At 39.7% G+C, this 21,340-nt stretch overlaps 1 protein-coding gene across 2 annotated transcripts; it reads right to left on the reverse strand.

Moving 5' to 3' along the window:
• Nucleotides 1-303: 303 nt before the first annotated feature.
• On the reverse strand, nucleotides 304-21,330 carry LOC117573456 (protein neuralized). 2 transcript variants are annotated; one of them, XM_034256679.2, is made up of 3 exons: nucleotides 21,017-21,330; nucleotides 2,325-4,111; nucleotides 304-2,255 (listed from the first exon to the last, which is right to left on the reverse strand). In XM_034256679.2, exons 1-3 carry the CDS (start codon nucleotides 21,039-21,041, stop codon nucleotides 2,004-2,006), a joined length of 2,064 nt encoding a protein of 687 aa, XP_034112570.1. In that variant the 5' UTR covers nucleotides 21,042-21,330; the 3' UTR covers nucleotides 304-2,003. The 2 variants fall into 2 exon arrangements, with proteins under 2 accessions (XP_034112570.1, XP_034112569.2); XM_034256678.2 differs by lacking the exon at nucleotides 21,017-21,330 and adding an exon at nucleotides 14,739-15,230.
• Between the last annotated feature and the right edge of the window lie 10 nt (nucleotides 21,331-21,340).

The following is a 21,340-nucleotide window of genomic DNA, read 5'->3' on the forward strand; positions in this document are numbered from 1 at the left end:
TTTTAGGCATCGATACTTGAGTAAACTATCAAGCGTTGCCCATCTTTTAGGCTTTAAAAAAATACGTTATAATGGGGTTTTTTAAAAATGCTTGCATTATTTTGTTTTCCGCGTACAATTGCGGAGATCTTATTGAGCTTTATGAAAAAAGATATAGGAAACCCATAGAGTTTTGAATCGCTATCATGAGTGTAATCGCACAAAATGAAAGGTTTAATTTTTGTAAATAGAATGTCAATCGTCATCATAGATCCTATAGTTCTTCAGAAATGTCTACCCCAAACCCAATTGAAAAATGCAATATAATTTTGATGTTCTGGTTTAGTATTAAATGGTATTACAGCATTGCGTTGTCTTATATATATATCATATATAATATCCATAAATACATTTACATTTTTATTCATAACTAGGCGTTTGTTTCTTTTTGTTTTTGTTTTTGTTTTCGTTTTATTTTTGTTTTGATAAGAGCTAGTCTTCATTTAAAAAAATTAAAATTAGTTATTCATAGTGGCAATAACAAATACATTAGTATTGTAAATGTGTCCGTTTTCCTCTGACTTCATATCTCGCTTCCAATTACGTTAACAAAAATAATTATGCGCTTGCATTCCTTTGTTATACATCAATAAGTTGTCTGTGTTTTAATACAATCTTAGGTAAAGTTTTTATTTGTTCTGGTTGTGTGTTATTTGTTTGTTGTTTGTTAATTAATTATTGGCAATTCTCTAACTGCATGTTGTCTTTTGTGTGTTTTTGATGGTTTTCCATTTCCATTTTCAATATTTGTTTTTCAAGCAAAGTCTTTTGTTCTATTTTGTTTAAAACTGTGCACTACTTAGTTCTTAAATATTGTAAAATGCGTTTTCTTTAAAATTGCATAGCGTGCGTTAATTATATTATAGTTTTGTTTCTTTTCGTTTGTGTTTTTTTTGTTTGTTTAGGGTTTTAGTTTAGTTTAGGCTTTGATTGAAATTTTCTATAAACTTCAGTGTAGTTCGTTGACTAGAAATTAACTTAAATAGTTACAAATGATACTTATATATTTAAATACATGTTTATCTGGTTTTGGTGCAAAAGTAAATAGCTGAACAATTTCCATTTGTTGTTTGTTTTTGTGCTTATACATTAATTAGTTATTTGTTTTGTTTGGTGTGAATAGTTGAATCGGCAGAGTTTTGGTTTTATCTACATGCTAATAAATAATTCTATTCCAATGCTTACAAATATAATTGATCATTCAAGCATTCACATATTTTATTCATAGTGCAAGTCACATAGTTGCTGCAAGCTTAAACAAAATTTTTCCATATATCTTTATAACAATTTCAATTAGTGTATTTTGGATAAAACATTTAGCACCAAAACGATTTAAATACGCCAAAAAATCAAGAATGTAATAAAAAATCTTCATAATAATAATAATGATAATGGTTGATTGAGAGTTCATTTGAAATCTTTTTGGACATAATTTTAACGAAAAACTAAGCAAAATTGCAACAACTTTCTTGAAAAATGAAAAAATGTAAATGCAAATTACAAGCTAAACAAATACTTTGGTTTCTAACTACATAAAGTTCGATTAACTGCATTGATCAAAAAAATGTCAAATATTTTTGAATAAAATTTGTTGATAATTTCCTTTTGTTTTTGTTTTGGCTTTGTCGCCGCAGCACTTAGCAATAAAATCACAAAAAAATTAAATATATATCTATATACTATATAGTATTACTATGAGCTAAATGCTTAAAATCAAGTCATAGTGTATGTGTGTGTGTGTCTTTCATTCTTTCTTTGCAAAAATATTGATATCAACTATCAGTTAATTGTCTTCAGGTTCAACTACACATAGTTGCTAATACTACGAGTACTCTTGTGATGTTTTTCTTTGCGCGCTTCTTTCCTCTCCTCCTGTGTTAATTCCATTGCTTAATTCGATTGCGAAGTTGGGAGTACGAGTTAATGGGAGTTTTGATTTGTTCCCGGTTTTAGGTTTGCCACATTTATGTGGTGTAGGTGCGAATGACATCGCGGATAACGGCTCGGCAAAGCGGACACTGACCACCGCCAACACCGCGCCACTGCTCGATGGCGCAGTCGTAGCACATGCACATGTGTCCGCACATGTAGAGCACCGAATCAATGGGATTCTCATAGCAAATGGTGCACTCGGCACTCGAGTCAGTGCTCTGCTGATCGCTCAAGCTGTCCTTCCACTTGCTGCCATTCAACGTGCTCGTGCTCTGTGCAATGGGCTATTGAAAGAAGAGAAATACGAGTTAGTTTTTGCCTTGTACTTCAGTTGTATATATTCCAAGACTCACCTCAATGTATTGCTGACTGCTGGTGGTGCTGATCAAGGTGCCGCTGGAACAGGCGCCTGCCAGGATTCCACTACTCGTCACCGTCGCTGCGGCCGTCGAGTTTGTCTGCCTGCCATTCAGCTGGCCATTGAGATCATGCGAGCTGCTCGCTGGCGGCAGATTCACGACGAGCACGGTGCCGCCGCCATTGGGCTGTATTTGCAGGATGTCGCCATTGGAGGGCATGCTGATCATGCGACTGCCGTTGCCCGCTGCCGAGGCCAAGGTGCCATTCGATTGCGTCACATTCAGCTGCATTTTGCCCAGCTGTGCGGCATTCAAGCTGTTCAGCGACTCGGCCATGGGCAGCATACGCGAACCACTTGCGGACGGACCAGCTGCTGCAGCAACTCCAACGCCAGCTGCTGCTGCGCCAGCGTTAATCTGCGGCTGCGAGGGATAGGCGACCATGTTGGGCAATTGCTGGCGGAACATGCGCAGCGATTGCGTCGAGCCATAGACATCGAGGAATGCCCATAATTGCAGCGATTGATCCACATGCATCACAACGACGGCGGGTCCATTGTTCTTGCTGATGCTCACCTCACCGTTGGGGGCCACAAAGAAGGCAATCTCGTCTCCTCGTTGCGGCGCCGCAGCAATATCCTTGCTGACCACCCAATACTCCGGGCGATCGAGCAGAAAGTCCGAATCGTTGGGCAAATCATTCGGCTGCAGCACAGCCGGATTGCACGACGTCAAACCCAGCGCCAAGGCGCCCACATACATCTGCTCCGTCTTCAGCACCTGGACAATCAGCTTCTCGCCAATGCGAATGGGACGCGCCGTGAACACGTAACCCTGGCAGAAGTCCGACTCGGTGCGCGAGGCCACAAAACGATCGTGCGACAGACGCACATTGCGTCCCTTGGTAATGTGGAAGGGCACGGGGATGAGGCGGCCATTGGCATTGTAGCGCAACGGCGGTAAACCGTTAGCCAGATCATGCTCGGCAATGCCCGCTGCTCCTGCTCCGGCTGCTGTGCCCGCCAAGTGCAGCGACTGCAGCGATGGCATGACATGACGCTCCAGCTCGTGGTCGACAACGACGCCGCCGGGCAGCGAACGACGCGATTGCTGCAGAGGATGATGGGCCGACAGTGGTTGCTGTGGCAGATGCTGCTGCTGTTGCTGCTGCTGGGGAGGCAACTGTTGCAATGGCATCTGCTGCAGTGCCAGCTGCTGCTGCTGAGGAGCGGGCAACTGTTGCTGCTGCTGCTGTTGGTACATGTAAATGCGCGAGTCGAGAAACTCGATGCCGGTGCAATTGCCATAGATGTCGATCACAGTCCAGAGCAGAGCACGCGTATCGATGCCTGAGAGAATGACGCCCTTCTCCTCGTTGTTGATGCCATAGATGACATCGCCAGCATTGTTCACAAAGTAGTACAAAATGTTGTCCTTCTCGCAGTACTGTTCGTGCAGCGCCTTGGCCCAGAAGCCGGGACGATTCGTCAGATCGGGGCAGGCGTATTTGGGCAGTGAACCCTCCAGCGTTGCGGGATCGTTGCTGGTGAAACCGAAGCGTATGCCGCCATTCCAATTGTTCGAGATCTCCGCGAACTTTACGCAGATGCGCTCATTGATGCGCACCGGACGCGCTGAGAATGTAATGGCCCGACAGAAGCTCTCGAAGCGACGTGCCAGCGTGCCGTCTCTCGAGATCCGGATGTTGTCGCCATGCACCTGATGGAACTGCAGAGGCGGCAGATTGTTGGGACCCGGGCAGGAGGAGGGCGAGCGGCGAACTGCAATTGAAGAAGAGATTGAACTTAGTAAATGGTATTCTATGATTTATTTCAAGTTGTTTAGTAAGTTATTGAAAAGCTTAACATCAACATAAAGATTCGATTATAGAGCTTCATTGGAGAACTGATTGCCGAGCTAAGTGGAAGGCAATATTCAATAGTAATATGATATTATGTATATTAATCTCATAAGAAAACAATATAAACGAATTAGCTAAGTTACACTTAAAGTCTATTTAAATCAACACTTAGCTACCCTTCCTTTTAGAGCTTTGTCTTAAAGCTCCACACTTAACATAACCTCAAATATTACTTTATTTCATTGCTCTCTCCCTTTCCCGTAAACTCTTCCTTAAGTGCTTGCTCGCATTTCTTTTAAACTCTCTGTTTTCCTTGGAACTCTTTGTCCTTAGCACTTGAATTGTTCCAGGAATTAAGTGACCAACAGCTGTAATACATTTTTTCAAGCATATCGAACGCCTTTGGATCAATTCCTCACATCAAAAATCTTTGGAAGAGTTCAATAATCCGCGCATCAAAGTCACGTGCTGTTCAAAGTAATAGGGTTTTTTTTTTGGGGGGTTAATGGACTTGGGTCGGGGACTTGGGCTGGGGCTTCTGTTGTAATTTGAGATCTAGCACATGGTTAGGCGGAGTCTTAGATTTCTCTACCTGCTTAAAGAGCGATGGCTTGACTCAACCATGTGTAACTCTAGCTATTCAACAGTTGTTTTTTTTTCAGTTTCTTTCTTTCTACGGAATGCAGGCAAGAAGTTTGCATTTATTTAAATGGGAAATCGAATAAGTTGAATGTTTTTATTATAATGATTATTGCACCTTGAGCGTGCGAGCCCCTATAAAATAGTAGCAGCTGTCCAACAATTACTTTTGAGGTGGCTTCCTTCGATTATAATTACGATCTGGCGACAGGTTTTTTCTCAGTTTTGTTTTTTTTTTCGGGGGAATATGGAGAATGTTCAGATGCGAAGATCGAAGACTGAGGCGGCATGCCAACAGTTGCAAAATGTGTCAGACGATCAAACAGAAAACTTGCGACAGCAGGACGAATAAGACACACAGGACAGACAGACAAGGTTGATTACCATGTTGATATGCGGCGCGTGGCAGGCGTCTCGCAACAGGCGGTCGCAACGTCTTTAAGATCGGTCTCTGCTCATTATTTGGTCAGGCGGCAAGCGGCATGCAGCATGTGGCAGCTGCCTTTGCCTCTTGCGGGGTGTTGCTTTTGCTTTTTTGAGGCAGCTGCGCAGCAAAAGAGAGAGAGAACAAGAGCAGCGACAGGTAAAACAACCCTTAAACAAAACTAAGCGAGGGTTGTTGCAACGCCGATCAACAGGGGTTGTTGCAAGCGAAACAATATGTATAGCAAAGGGAAGGCAAACAAAACACAAAAAAAAGCGGCAGATGTTTAAATTTCGAAAAAGAAAATTTGGAACCGAGATACATAGATGACGTTACAAGAAAAAGGGACGAGGTCGAGGCACAAAAGTATCTTTAGCGCTGCAAAGACTCGAGACTCAGGCTTGGCTTAGGGGTTGAAATTCAATGCGTTCAATGCCCCAGTGATATGAGGAGATAGCATAGCCAGACAACCGAAAGAAGTGTAAGAAGAGAGGTCTGCATAAGAAAATCTCTGTGCGGTTGCAATTCAAGAAGCAAAATCAAACTCATATGCTAAGTGCGCTTCCGGCCCATCCAGGAAGTCTGCGAGTCTTCCCAAAAAGGAAGCGGAGCAGCGACAGGAGAAGCAGCAGCTCTGCTTCCGGTAGCTCCCATTAGAGATCAGGCAAGAAAGCGACAAAGAGCGAGAAGATGGTCAACTCAAATACATATTGTGGCCTGTAGAATGCCAACATCAAGCGGAGCCATCAATATTTATGAAATGCCCCGCAACGAACGAGGAACGAGGAAGTCGGAAATCACGTTTTTCGCGGCTCCACTTTTCCTTCTCCTCCTCCTCCTCCCCATCTGCTACTTCTGTGTTGTGTTGGACGTGTATTGGGCTTATTAGCTGCAGGATGTTGTCGCCTGACTGCGACTGGCGACGCCTACTTTTTGCCCCAGACGCAGACAGAGACAGAGACGCAGACCTCAATAGTCCAGACGTTGTCAATGAATTACAAAAGACATCGCCATCGGCATCGACTTCGACATGAATGAAATACTCGTAATATCATGCGCGTGTTTTGTTTTCTTTCCCAACGCTTAAATCAAACGGTTAACGCGCGACGCGACCATCATTTCAATTAGCTGTTGACAAGCACAGCCACAATTAATTAGCCTGGCCAATAGCAGCAGGGTTAACTCATCTAATGAGCTCCAATGGGGGAGAGTTGTAATTTCAAGGAGGGTTGAGAAATGATCTTTGATAAGTCTATATAGAGAAAGCAAATTGAAGAGAATTGCAAACGAATTTAATTTATAGATTGAGTTTCCTGAGTAAATCGGGATTTGTTGATGTTAAAAAATAGTGAAGTATTAAGATAGGTTTATCTTTTTTTCCATGAAGAAGAAACATCTCAAATTTTATTCACAAATTTCGCTTAATTTCAATTAGCTTGTTCGCTTCGATGATCGGTTATAATCATTGTTAAGACGCAAATTGGCCCAAACTACATGTTGCGTTTGCAGTTGCACATAAGTTTTGGACTATAAAATTGGAGTTCACGCTTTTTGGAGTTTCGCCGACAAGCAACAACATCAACACGAACATCATCGACAAACGTGTCCCGCATTGAGGGCCGAAGCGAACCGCCAAACGAGCAACGATCTGCCAAACGATCAGCAGGCAAATTTTCGTAGATTTTTTTTGGGGGCTGAAGGAAAAACCTGATTTACCGTTTTGTTGCAAAGACGCGTCTGTGCGGCAAGCAAACATTTCCCACGCTGGCCATGAGCAAAAAAAATCAAATGCAACAACAACATTATTCCCACGACTCCAAATTTGTATATATACAGTGAGTTATACTATATAAAGTGGATGGCAAAAAACAAAAAAAAAACAACAACACAAAAACCTGTAACAAGCAACAATAATTGCAATTGCAACTGCAGCAATAACAACTACGGCAACGATGAGGCAGCTGCATCAGTTGCGGGTGGCAAACAAAACCAAATAAAAAACTATGCAAGTGGAGAAGATGTGAAAATCATGCAGGTGTCATAAAAATGTCCGAAGAAGCTATCGAAATTGGTCATTTGGTCCATTGTTAACTGGGCTAAAGTGTAGTTCACATAAAGCGAAAAGAGTAAACTGATCGTTGGGAATAATTTGGGAAATTTTTAATGTCATATCAAATGTTTTAAAAGCAAAGGAAATCAAAGAAAAGATTTCATAAAAGGGAGAAGAAAGAAAAACTTCCTTAAAAGAGAAATAAGTCTGACATGTTGAAATGTTTACTATATATGTATGTACATATGTAGTTCAATATTCAAGGCTTTTTTGCTTTGTCACAATTTTCACCTATTACGCATATTTATTACAGGTTAATTGGCGCCATTGTGGGCAATTAATTAGCATTGATTAACGCTTGATTGTCACGTTCCCAAGAATTTAACATACGAGTGAGTTGCATTGTGCAAGTGTCTCTCTCGCTTTATGGGTGTGAGAATCGTTTTGTGACAAGTGGCAACGCCAGACAAGTCTGCCCACAAATTGAGTTATGCCCCACGGCCCACGCCTCTCTTGTCGTTGTTGTTGTTGTCATAGTATGTCAACTAACTAATTTCCCACTAATAAATTGTGTGTAGGTTGCCGGTGGCGACTAAAATGAGAGTTAATATGTGGGCTTTTGATTTTTGCTTTGGACAAGCCTCAAACTTAAAGCCTAAGCTTACGAAGCTAATCGAAAGCTCAAGCGCATGTTAGTAAGTGACCGAGTGAGAAGGAGAGAGATCGACGCACCCACTCAACTCAACTGTCAATTTTTGACCGCAGTGGCAACGTGGGCCGACCAATTGATACACTTTGTAATCGATCTATGCACACGCGCTGTCTTTTTTCTCTCCCCCACCCTTTTTTTAATTGTCAAGCATTTCCGGCATAATTAAGAGGCCTTCGCTTTAATTGTTGCCACACGTTCAGTTCAAACAACACTCGTCGTGTTGCACGTGGGCAACAATAACGTATTGCTAAAGCGGCACGTGACCTATAACCTCAAACCGGTGCGATGCGTAGGCAAGAAGCTGACGTCAACCTTAAAATTGTTAAACTTTCTATGAAAAGTGCATGTGAGTGAGCGAGAGAGCAGCACAAGTCTGACTGAACTGCGCAACTTGTTGCTGTTCTTCTACTTACTTTCAATGCATGCAAAACCGCTTCCGCTCAGCAGCAGCGGAAACCGCAAAAGCATCAACCAATTACTCAAATACATACACATGCATATGCAACCTCACTCTCACGCTGTCCAACACTTTGACAATCCAACTTTAGAAGCAGTTAGCTAAACGAGTAAAAGCACAACGACAATAACAGAAATGATGGCAGCGAAAGAAATGCGCAAATAAAATACTGACAAACGAGAGAAATAATTGCACAACAAACAAACGGCCGACTATCATCGAGGGCCGCCGAGAGGTCAAATATATTGAATGTTGTAGTTGTTGTCTACAGTCATAGTTGCTGCTGCTACTGCTACTGCTACTGCTACTTTCGTACATTGCACTTTTTATGCGATTAAGCGTAATCTGATGACATTGCCAGGGATGCATTACATACAACGAGTATGAGTCACTGTTAAGTAATAGCACGGTACAGTTAGTTAGGGTGGCAGCCCTTGAAGTGCTCGCCTAATAATTATTGATCGCACCTTTCGCGCGGAGGTTCAATGACTCTTAAAGTCATAATATTTCCCTGCTCATCTATCAATTTTCAGCTTTTCCCGTCAAACGCACAAATTCTGTAGTGCTCATATAATTAGCTGACGCTAGGGTGGCCAAATCAAATTTACATGGTTATTTTTACAAGTTCCATCGTTGTTTACGACACCCCCACCTCCTCCACCATCTCGCTTCCTCTCACTCGCGAGAGAGAGGGAGGCCCATATGCGCGCTGAAGCATGCGACCCCAGCCAAGAGAAGCGAAGAGACCTCAAAATAGCGAACGGCAGCCTAAGGTACATAAACATAAACCTATTTTGATGTAGCATATTGTATATATACATATAGCATCATACACTTATAAATAAAGATAAGATGGCGACTTGGCTTTCTTCCGTTATTGTTGTGTGCGTGTGTTTATCGAAGCGTTGCAATTGTTGCTATATTAAAAGGGCTAGTGAGAAGAGTTACAACAATACAGCTGCATAAACTATTGTGTATGTATTGCATTTCCTCACACACATACAGTATGTCAAGAAACTCTTTACACACTGAAAAAAACACATATTTTTTGACTTTGCATGCAAAAATAACGACTTTAGTTATTATTTTTCAATATTTTTTTAATGCAGATCTATTATTTAGCAAATTTCAAATTAGTATGTACAAAAATAAAAACAATACAACGAAAGGGAACATTTTAAATCAACAAAATATGAGTTTACACATTTTTGACACTGTCAAGAAAGTGTTTACACACTTTAGTTTTCGATTCTGTTTTGTCCTATTTTTCGAAAAAACTGTACTTTATTGTAATTTATGCTTCTGCACTATTCGCTATTTTTGCATTCCTTTTCATTCAATTGCGAAATTTTGCTACGCACTTGTCAAAAAGCTGATTTTTAAATTATTTAACATGACTGGAGCTAGATTGACTTATGAAGTTACCCAATTGACTTATTATAGTCACCAAATTGGAAAATCTGTAGCTTAGCTAGTGGAGCTACTTGGGGTATCGTGAAAAATAATTTATAATGCTCCAAATCGAGCCGAAAATGAAGAAAAACGGGAAGCAAAGTGTGGAAATGGTCGAAAAATGGATATTGACGAGCGAGCATACCGCCTTAAAATGGGCAAGGTTCGTCAAAACCCCCAAATTTTGATCAGATCCCTTGCCAAGGAGTTGGAAGAAGGGTGTGACATGGTCAATTCACATGAAATCGTCCGCCAACTAATTCTGCGGAACAAATACTATTTTCCGCATTTTACTGTAAGAATGATGTTGCGCTGATGTAAGGCTGTTAACGGCTTGTGCCATACTCTAGTTGGTCCATCATTGTAGTATAGCATTTTTTTTGGTTTGGACATAGAATACGACGTCATCCCAATAGTTGTCCGGCGTGATTCTCATGTTAAAAGCCAAAATTTAAGCGTTTTCAACATTTATTTTCGAAAGCAGCGGCCTCTTACGCGCAACCGTTTCAACGGTTGAAGAGTATTTGTTCCGCAGAATTAGTTGGCGGACGATTTCATGTGAATTGACCATGTCACACCCTTCTTCCAACTCCTTGGCAAGGGATCTGATCAAAATTTGGGGGTTTTGACGAACCTTGCCCATTTTAAGGCGGTATGCTCGCTCGTCAATATCCATTTTTCGACCATTTCCACACTTTGCTTCCCGTTTTCTTCATTTTCGGCTCGATTTGGAGCATTATAAATTATTTTTCACGATACCCCAAGTAGCTCCACTAGCTAAGCTACAGATTTTCCAATTTGGTGACTATAATAAGTCAATTGGGTAACTTCATAAGTCAATCTAGCTCCAGTCATGTTAAATAATTTAAAAATCAGCTTTTTGACAAGTGCGTAGCAAAATTTCGCAATTGAATGAAAAGGAATGCAAAAATAGCGAATAGTGCAGAAGCATAAATTACAATAAAGTACAGTTTTTTCGAAAAATAGGACAAAACAGAATCGAAAACTAAAGTGTGTAAACACTTTCTTGACAGTGTCAAAAATGTGTAAACTCATATTTTGTTGATTTAAAATGTTCCCTTTCGTTGTATTGTTTTTATTTTTGTACATACTAATTTGAAATTTGCTAAATAATAGATCTGCATTAAAAAAATATTGAAAAATAATAACTAAAGTCGTTATTTTTGCATGCAAAGTCAAAAAATATGTGTTTTTTTCAGTGTGTAAAGAGTTTCTTGACATACTGTAAGAGCAGCGAGAGAAGTCGGCGCACTTGACTGCACATCTTTGGCTCCCCTTCCTCCTTCTGCTCCTCATTTTGCTTTTCATCTACTTCTTGTTCATGGCGGCTTTGTGTAATTAAATCACTCGAGCGTTGAGCGGCTTGCTGCTTGAGTTGAATTGCACTTATGAAGAAGAAGCACGAGTATAATAGACGAGTGGGCTGAGGGAGGAAAACATACTGAAGAGCTTACACATCATTATAACATTATTACAATGCATTTAACTCGATAATTCGAGTGGCATGTTTTATTGTTTTATCGCGTATTTATTGCTACGAAATTGTTTCCCCTCTTGTTAGAAGCTGCTCTCTAAATCTTTTTTTCCTTCTTATTTTCGCATTCCATTTGAAGTCCAAATTAATAACGTTCAAATAATGAATAGAGTCCAACGAGCTTGTAAAACTTTGCATATATTTTTGGACAAGCGTTTGACATTCTTTTTTGCATAATTTAAAGTTTAAATTTTAAACGCACAGCTGCGACAAAATTTCGTCGCTTTTGCGGCATACGCAAAAATAATACACAAAAAAATCTAGTTTAGCCCATAAAAGATATTTAGGTGCATATGTGTTAAATGTATAGCTAAGCTTTATTTAGATGTCGACCTCCAGAAGACTGTGAAACAAGAACAAGAAACCCGATCGATGAACAGCTGAAGTTTGTTCTGATTCTTTTTTTGGGACTTGGTTTATACTTGTGTTATGTACATATGTATGTATGTGCATATGTATTTTGTTGTAGACCCGTAGGTAGTAGAAACAATTTATCGGCTCTCTGACTCTGGGCGTATATAATTGGCCCGAGATGCCTTCGAATACCAGAGAGTTGCTTAATTGCCGAGTATCTTTGCCCAAAGGCAGCTGTCTTGACCCGCATCTAAGCCTTGTCTTACCTGTTGCTACCTGCCTTTGTTTTACAGCTGTTCTTGCGACACCCAAGTCGCAGCAAGGCGCACAAAACTATTTTATCTCCCAACTATGAGGTGCAACAGTGCAACGAGTATTATCTATTCGCTTGGCAAACTATTTATATTATTTTTCGTTTTTTTTTTTCTACACGTGCTCAGCTGGTTCATTAACTGATAAACAGGGAAACGAGAAAAAAAACATGTAACAAAATGTAGGTCGGTATGATAAACTATGATAAAATAGATATCGTATGTCGCATCTGAATGATCGAGTGTTCGAGATGCGGTCGAAAAGTTAGACGCAGTAAGCAGTTTAACTAGCTCTTGATATTTGTGCCCTAGACACTTATCAAAGGAAAAGAAAAAAGAAAGACTAACTAAGTAACGCTATCAGCTTGACCACAATTAGAAATAACAATTGTGTATATACAAATATCTATATATAGTATACTATAGAATACTTTGACTGAAAGCTCTCAAGGATGACGCATATTCGCTCGCTCTCATGAGCTCATAGGCAAACTACAAACGAGCGAATGAACGAATAAAACGAACCATCAACTGAAAGTTGTGCGGTTTCGTTTATCGCACACGCACACATACAAGAACTCATGATGCAAGTGTATGTGTGTGCAGTGGGGGAGTGTTGTGAAGCTCTGTTTGTGTCGCTTATTTGCACTGGGCAAATATTTGCCCGCGCGTAACAACAATCGAAAGAGTCCACAAAACTGAGCTCAACTGTGAAGCCCGCACAATGCATTTGAAATTTGAGAGAAGTTGGCAGCGTCGTCTTCACCAAAAGTAAACCGTGAGAAGCGCTCAAGTAAAAGCAGATAAACTTTAGCCAAAGCCAAAGCAATGTCTGCATGCCAACAGGCGAAGACGAAGAAGAGGAAGACGACGTCACAACAACAACAACGACAACAACAACAACAACAACAACAACTCGAAATGTAATAGAGAAAAAACAAAACCTAAAGCAGCTGATTCCAGGCAACTGCAACAATAACAAAAACAATGTAATTTCATTGATTACCGATACGCAGCACAAATGCCGCACGTACAAAGTCAAATGGAATGGAATTGGGAATGGTATGGTTAGTGATGGCAAGAGCGGGGATTGGAAGGAGAATGGCCATTGGAAGGTGAAGCCCAAAGCACAGTGCACACAACAACTTCAGTTAGACTCCCTGTCTCGCTCTGTCTCTCTTTCACTCCAATAGACATGACTTTTCAAGCTTGTCTTCTGCCTACTTTTTTGTTGTTATTCTCTGCTTTGCTTTGCTTTGCCGACGGCGGCAACGGCGCTTCGCGTACAAATCCAAACAACAACAACAACAGCATCGTGAACAACATCAACTGCTGAATGGGGCATTTGGCTAGACTTGGCGGGACTGTTGCGGGGGCGCAGCAAGAGGAGGAGGGGCTACAGTGCGATCAAGCCATGCGCAGTAATGTATGCGTCATTGACTTGACTTGGCTTTGGGCTGGGTACATTTTTTTTCTCTCAGTCTCTCTGTTTTTACCTTCTGGGCGAGAATGCGAGAGAAGCTTTTCCAGCTGAATGCAATCAAAACAAAAACCAAAAAAGCGAAAGAGTCGAAGCCAAAAAGTAATCGCTATGATAAACATAATCGCTTGCTCGATCGCGCCGCTTGTCTTGTCTTGTCTTCTGTTGGAAGTTTTGTTTGTGGTATGCATCGAAAATAAACACATACTACACATTCTCATATCTGGAAGTTGGTCTGGTCAATTTGTACGCTTCTTATGAATGTTTTGCCAAATTGTAATCTCGGTGTTTTCACAGTCAAAAAAGATCAACAGCGACTTCCGGTCAATTCGTTGGAATTACTGAAAAACATCTGTTGGAAGGAATTTTTGACTGGAATGTTTGGATTGCAAATAACTATCGCTTCCCGACTTGTTATTATTTTTCAACCATTTCAAGAGGATTTATTTTCTGTCTATTGGAAGGGTTCTCTGGAATGTTTGTATTAGGAATAACTATCACTTCCCGAGTTGTCAGTATTTTAAAGAGGTTGTTTTATTTTAAGTTTAATTGCAATCAACCTTTGATTTCGAAGTTCACAGCATTTTTAGAGCATATTAAAGGGTTGTTGACTTGCTTTATTTCTGATTTCATTTGTTGGAAGAAATTATATCTGGAATATTATGTTTGCAAATCCCTCTATTGCTTTCCAGCCAGGTTGAAATCATTTTAACCTCGCCCAACAAACAAAAACACACACACTTTTTGTTTAAACAATCTCAAGTGGTTTTTTTTTGGGTATTTACGGCTGATCTTTCATTTGTAGTCAGCAAAACGCTAATGTATTCATAAAGTCGCAGCTGTTGCTATTGTTATTGTTGTTGTTTAACGCTTCAATGTATTTATTTATCTTCGCCGCATTAATTAAGCCAACTGAGAATGAATGAAAAACGGTGGTTCGAGCGTATGTTAATAATATGTGGGAATTGCTTTCAAGAAATGCAAAATTAATTCAAGTAGCTTTTTCGTGTTTTTTTTTTTTTTACATGAATTATTTATGTAGTTCAAGTTGAATTTTCGCACGCTGTAATTTGGGGGCTGGGAAATTGTTGTTTGATTGTTTGTTGTACTAACCGAGTCCAAAGCGTTTCTTGATCTTCTTCAGCAAATGCATTTTCTTTTTGCTGGACATTTTGTCCTTGGGACTCATCATCAGCTCATTGTTCTCCATGGCCAGAACATGAGCCGCTGCTGCAGCTGCCGCGGCGGCAGCATTGTGATGATGTTGCTGCTGCTGTAGATGATGTTGCAGCATTTGGCTGGGCTGTTGTTGCATGTAGTTGGCTGGTATATCCGATAGACCCATGATACGTTTTCTAACACTTGTGCAATTTCAAATTTAACGGACGAACAAATTTAACACACACGCCTTACCGAGAGCGTAACTTAAAAACGTTGCAAACAAACAAATGTTGGCATTAAATAAGTGTTTGATATTAATACATTTTGGCTATTTTCAATGTGTTTTATTTTTGGTGCCCACAACGCGAACGGGGAAGCGAAACGAACAAACAAACGAACGAACGAACGGACGAGCGATCGAGCTGCGAACCAAACACTTCAGCGTCAATTTTATAACTGAAACTTCTTTGCAGCGGCAACGGCAAAGAAAAACGCTCCCTCACTGACTTTGCCCAGCGCCAGCAGCAGGCAGAGCAGCTGAGTGGTGGTGAGTTCGTGACACGAACGGCCACGATACGCTTTCGTATCGCGCAGTCAGTGCTCGTGTTATCTGTGTTCGTATTTTAACTTGCTTGACGCCGCGTGAGTGCAACTCACATCTCTGGTCGAGAGGATGTTCGTGAGGGAGAGAGAGACTACAGAGACGGAGAGAGCGAAAGACCAGCAGGCAACACCAACGCAGCACAGCTTGCAGCTGTTTCTTATTTACTATGGTTTCCTTTTGTGCTTACTTTTCGCGTGCATTGAGCCTCCCTTATAATTTTTCAAAGTTGTTGTTGTTGATCATGGTGTGCACCTTGAACACCGCTGCTTTTTCTTGTTATTGTTGTTGGCAACTGCTGCTGGCGTCTTTTGGCTGTTCTAGGCCAGGTTTGCTTTTTGACCAAGCTGCTGCTCTTTGCACTTAGATTCTCTCTGCTAACTGTTTTGCGGCACTTTTGGTCACAGTTCAGCAAAGTTCAAGACATTTTTTGAGCTTGCTTTTTGGTTTTTTAGGGGGCCGGCTGAAGTTGAGTGTTAATACGCGAAAATTAACTGGGAAACTATGTAAATTGTTTTAATGGCTTTGCGCTATGAACTCGTCAGACAACTCACATGAAAACTGGGGGGAAAGTTTAGCTATAATATGTAACGATAGATGCTGGGATAAATTTCGGCATAGAGCTTATCTGTATTATTTTTCCCTTCTGAATTTCGCAACTTTCTGCAAGTTAAAAAGGGATTTTTTACTTAAAATCCCCGATGATAAAATGAAAACAATTTCTCTATTCGAATCATTGTAAAAATCGCTAGTTACGAGTTCTTATCGTCACAGTAATTTCTGAAGTGGAAGTCAATTAGGGAATAAACCATAAATTTATTTGATAAAGCACTCGATTTGTGTGTGATTCATGGAATTGGTTTTTATTCTTACACTTTTAATATATTATGTATATATGTATATTTTTAGGTAATACCTACAACTGTGCTACCAAAGTTGATAAGAAATCTTCCCTACATCATAATAGGCCAGATTCCAGAGTAGACGTCAGAGAATATTTTGTTATGAGATCATCAATATCGCAAAAGCAAAGAAAATATTTTCGCTTGGCATTTTCATTAAACGCTTGGCCAATACCATTTGCTACAGGCATTGATTTAAATAACCATGGATCGCTACGCTTAGGGAGTATAGAAAATGTTGATCTTAGCCTATGTGACATCTGAAGACAATAGAGCCTTGAACCCAAAACGGTTCGCTTGAACCCAATGACAATTGTCAGGGCCAAGACAAATGGGCAATAGAAGAAGAACAGGCAAAGGCAATGGAATAGCCAAAGACGGAGGCAACCGAGCCTGAGGAAGATGAGAGGTAAGGGAACGGAACTTTATACAGCCAGCAGATGTTTACAATGCTCGTGGGAGAGTCGGGGCAACTCCTATGGAGAGCGATTTTATTTCGCAAATGGGGCCACATACGAATTCTAAATTTAAATATACAACAAAATTTAAGAAATATGGCAAAGACAAGACAAACAGAAGCGCAAAGACGACAGAATTATCTCCCCCAGGCAGACAAAAGTGCGACAGCTGCATTTGGGGGGCGCCTAAGAGACCCTAAAGAAGGAGCTGGCAAAAAAAAAAAAAATATGAATGTAAAGTAAGGTCTGGTATATAAATATCGAGTATTTATGGAGGGATGGCGGTGTCTTATCAGCAGACAACTGGCGCACGTTCGCCACGTGTTTAACTATTTGCCACAATATACAATCCTATCCCAACTTCACAATCCCGATCCCGAGCCAGAGCCCGAACCCGTCGATATACGATATGCATATGAGCACAAAAGAGTGAATGAAATACAAGCAAAAATTTACACCTGGAAATGGCAAAAAGCAAACAAACAGTGAATAGTCCAAGCCAAATGGCCCAGCCAGCGAACTAACCTGAAAACCCTTTCAGTCATATAAATGCAACCACAGATGCGACTTTACTTTACTTTCTGGGGGTAGGTTTCGAGTTTTTGCACTACATCTACTACACTGCGTTGGTTCCTGTTTTTGCCAACGTCCTTTTTACTTGTATTTGTTGTTGCTGCACATTCTGTATTTTTTTTTGTTCCTTTCTTTTTTCGCCAGGATCAGCGACAGCAGCTGTATTTCCTCACATTTAGACGGACGCGCGCCTGCTGCCAGGATGCTGAATATGCATTTCCACTTTAATATAAAAATTTAAATGCTTTTTCAGTCTGTCCGTCTTCGTGTCGAGTTGATCCCTTCCGATCTGGTCCTCTGGCTGGTTGGCAGTTGCATCTGCTATCAACCATAAGCAAGAGCAAAAGCATCGCAAAGACAGACATACCGATGGCCAAAGCAATTATTGTCCTTCATCATAGAGCCTCTTCTTGGTCGGCTCAGACTCAGACAACGACAACAGTTGTCCACGCAATCAACAAAAAGCCACAAGATCACGTGTCCCCATGATCAGCAGATCAGATCATCCTGTCTTAATGCACAAGCTCATTAATTCTTATTTGCAAAAGGTTTGGGAAACTTCGAAAGCCTCTTTTTTTTAGAAGCAACGTTTCTAATGATTTGAAAACTTGCCTTTCTAGTAACAATACAATTAAAACATATTTTATTTAGCTTTCAGAAAGATATGTATTTTTAAATCAGTAAGTTAAATATTTCAAATTATTTAGGAACGTAACTAAGTTATAATGAAATATGAGTTTTTCTATAATTTATTCATTCAGACCTGAAGAATTAACGTATTTATTAATTCTTCAATATTTATCATTTCTTGGTTTAACAGATATCAACAGATTTACTATAAAATATGAGTTTTGCTTTCATTCAATTCCAGCTCCACTCAATACACATTCGTTTATCCTTGTATATTCTGGATTTAATAAGGTACAATTATTATAAAATATAAGCTGTTGTTTTTATTCTTTCATTCATTCAGTTCTATTCCATAATACTTTCTTATCAATAAAAAGTCTTTCGACTGCACCCTATTAAATTGTTAAATTATGCGCCATAACAGAGGTATTTTATCAGAAGCATTAGGTGTCGTCATATCAGACGATCCACAAATCACTATTAACTAGATATCAAGTCGCGTTATCAGAATGTGGGAAATGGTTTATGACTTAACCTTGATGATGGCCAGGTTTGAAGACTAAATTAAATCAATTATCAACAAATTGCCAGACTGAGAATCAATTTTAATTGAATATTTATTATAGGCAAAGGTTTGGGGTTCGCGATAACTGAATGACAATAGATATGCTATGTATGAGGTTCTTTTAATTTAACTAATTATATGAATTTAAGAACTGACAAATATTGTTTATAAATACGACTCATTGTGGAAATTTAAATATACATATATGATACTCTTATCGCTGGCAGCTGAGTTAACATATTGACAGGAGAACTTCAGCTGCTCCAGGTTGGAATTCTTTCGGCTATCGATGTGAACTGATCAATAAAATTAACACAAAAACCAAACTGTAACAAATGTGCATGAAATGCTTTCTTCTTCGTGGCTTGTTTAATTAGAAAACGACATATGCAAACTGGAAACTGAACGGTGTGTGTCTCTATGTATGGATTGTATATAAATATAGAAAAACTAATCCCAAGACATAAGAAAGAAACAGAAATGAAAGAAATTATGCAAGCACTTGAGACAGGACACCAGCAGGCAGTTCTCTATGTGTGTGTGTACTTGTGTGTGGAAACAGTCTGTCTATATATAGAGACGAGATCCTTTGGTTCCTGGATACCTGCGAGCAGCAGTTGTTGCCGTTCGATCGTTGAGGGTGAAACCGATCGAAATCTAGCGTTTTTCGGGGCTTGCATGCTGCCACTTCCTTTCACATCCGCATACGCTAATCAAATATCATGCGCGTCCTGCGCATTTCCGAAATACCCGCCAAAAACTTAAATGAAATCAACATATGTGGGATCGCAAACAGTATCTAGTAGTAGATATATGCCCCGTTAGTTATTGAAAAACTGATCGCAGTTTTTTCCCCTCGCCAACATGGGTAAATATTGGAAAAACTGCGTCTGGCATTGAGTTTCGCGTATTTGGCAAGTCATACAGAGTTGCAAGGGAATGTTAACTGGTATTGTCCTTGTGCTGGTCCTGCTGCGTTCGTCCTTTGTGTTGGTCCTTTGTTTCGGTCATGGTCAGTGTGCAGTACGTTATTTCTACCTGTGACCTGCCAAATGTGCGCTCCGCATTTTCACTTATTGGGTTTTCCATTATCCTTCGTAGTTCTTTTTTTTCCTTGGATTCCTCGGTTTGTTTTTATAAGAAATCATTGCTATAAACTGTATAATTTATTGTTTGCCAGCTGCATTGAAATTAAGAATCTTTATAAAATTGTAACAGGTAAAAGGTAACTGGACTTGGTCTCTTTGTAGCACCTGTAACCCTAAGAGATTACGTCAAAGTTCGCGCCCATCTATGTTATTGATTAAATCCCATGCTTGAGCTGTTTTCATAGTTGTGTGAGAGTTTTCCCACTCCTTTGCCAAGCACTTCAGTATTTGACTTTCTGAAGATCTAAGCTGCTTACGGGTTTGATGTCCTCATTGAAAGGATCACAATTGTCTGAATAGAAACGAAGGGCTTGTTAGGTAAGAATCTAAGATGTACTAAAGTCATATTTTCTGCATTAAGTTTGGAAAATTTTTACTTAGAAGTTTTAAATCTATTTCTTAACCTCATACATTTTCACCCAATGTCGACTTAAATTTTCCAAAATGCGGACTATTAATTATATTTAAAGAGTATAATTTAAACTATAATATGTGAAAGTGAAACTTGTAGTCTCTGCATTGAGAAAAATTTAAAAAAGGGGCCTGTTTTTATTGCATTCGGACAGTCCTTTGATATAAGACGTAGGCATATGATCTATTGAGTAATTGTAATAATCTCATGGTTTCATATCATTAATATATATTATGATAAAATCCATAACATTCAGTTTGCTTACATAAATTCCTATCACACTCAAATAAAATGACAGCTTCTTTGAATTTACAGACACTTTAATTCATAAATTGTTTAAAAATGTAACGGCTTTCCTTCGACTACTTTTCAAAACTATCGCAATGGCGCAGCTTCGAAATTTGTCCGCCAGGGGGATCGAATTTAGTATATACTGTATTCTTGTGGTATATTTAAAAAGTTTTTCTGCATGATTGTTATTAGGATTTTAAAAATATTTTTAATTGTATAAAATATGAAAAAGCCAAATGCAAAGTCTGAATCTTTTGAAGACAAAAAGTTTTGAAACATCTTAAATTAAATGAAAAACATACATGGTATTTGAAAATTGGTATATTTGGCATTCGAAAATACGGCCATCCCGGACATCTCTAACGCAAACAGCTGATTCAATACGCGTGTCGGGGGAAGGTCACAAACCTTATTGGAATGCGGCAGCCTTTATATTGCCAAATGTGCCATAGAGGCTCACATACACACATGCAAACATACATACATATATAATGCACATTTCATTTATTTATATTCAATACTGCTTGGTGGGCCAGTTGCAGCATAATCATTTGAGCGCCAATAGAAGGCTAATAAATGACCAATCCCCACTGCGTAAATTAAAAACGAACAAAGAAAATTGTTCCTTTAATTTTTGGACTTTAACTTACCGATTTTACCCGCCGACTGACCCATGGTGGAGCTATATTTAATACACTTATTTTCGATTATTTGGCATACTTATTATTCACTTTCACCATCAATATTAGATTGCTTCTCTCGCACCCCAAAAGACACTCGATTTCCAAATATTTAAATTGACAATATATGCAGGTATAATGTGGCACATTTTGTATGAATATTAAAACATTGCCAAGCTCCACCTCTTGTTGTTGTTTGTTGTTTTTTCATTTATGTCCACATTTCTTATTTAGTTGGCTGCCGGCAGCAGCGTGACCGCGAGTTGGACTTCACAATGGACTATTTAATGCCTA

This window comes from Drosophila albomicans, chromosome 2R, assembly GCF_009650485.2.
Source record: "Drosophila albomicans strain 15112-1751.03 chromosome 2R, ASM965048v2, whole genome shotgun sequence".
NCBI classification, from domain to species: Eukaryota; Metazoa; Arthropoda; class Insecta; order Diptera; family Drosophilidae; genus Drosophila; species Drosophila albomicans.

What these genes read in the sequence shown, in the direction of transcription:
- LOC117573456 (XM_034256678.2), bottom strand. Translation starts at nt 14,970, where the DNA reads ATGGGTCTATCGGATATACCAGCCAACTACATGCAACAACAGCCCAGC. An exon ending in CAAGAAACGCTTTGGACTCG is followed by an intron (nt 4,112 to 14,738) that starts GTTAGTACAACA and finishes CTTCAATTGCAG; the next exon opens with TTCGCCGCTCGCCCTCCTCC. An exon ending in GCAGTCAGCAATACATTGAG is followed by an intron (nt 2,256 to 2,324) that starts GTGAGTCTTGGA and finishes TTCTTTCAATAG; the next exon opens with CCCATTGCACAGAGCACGAG.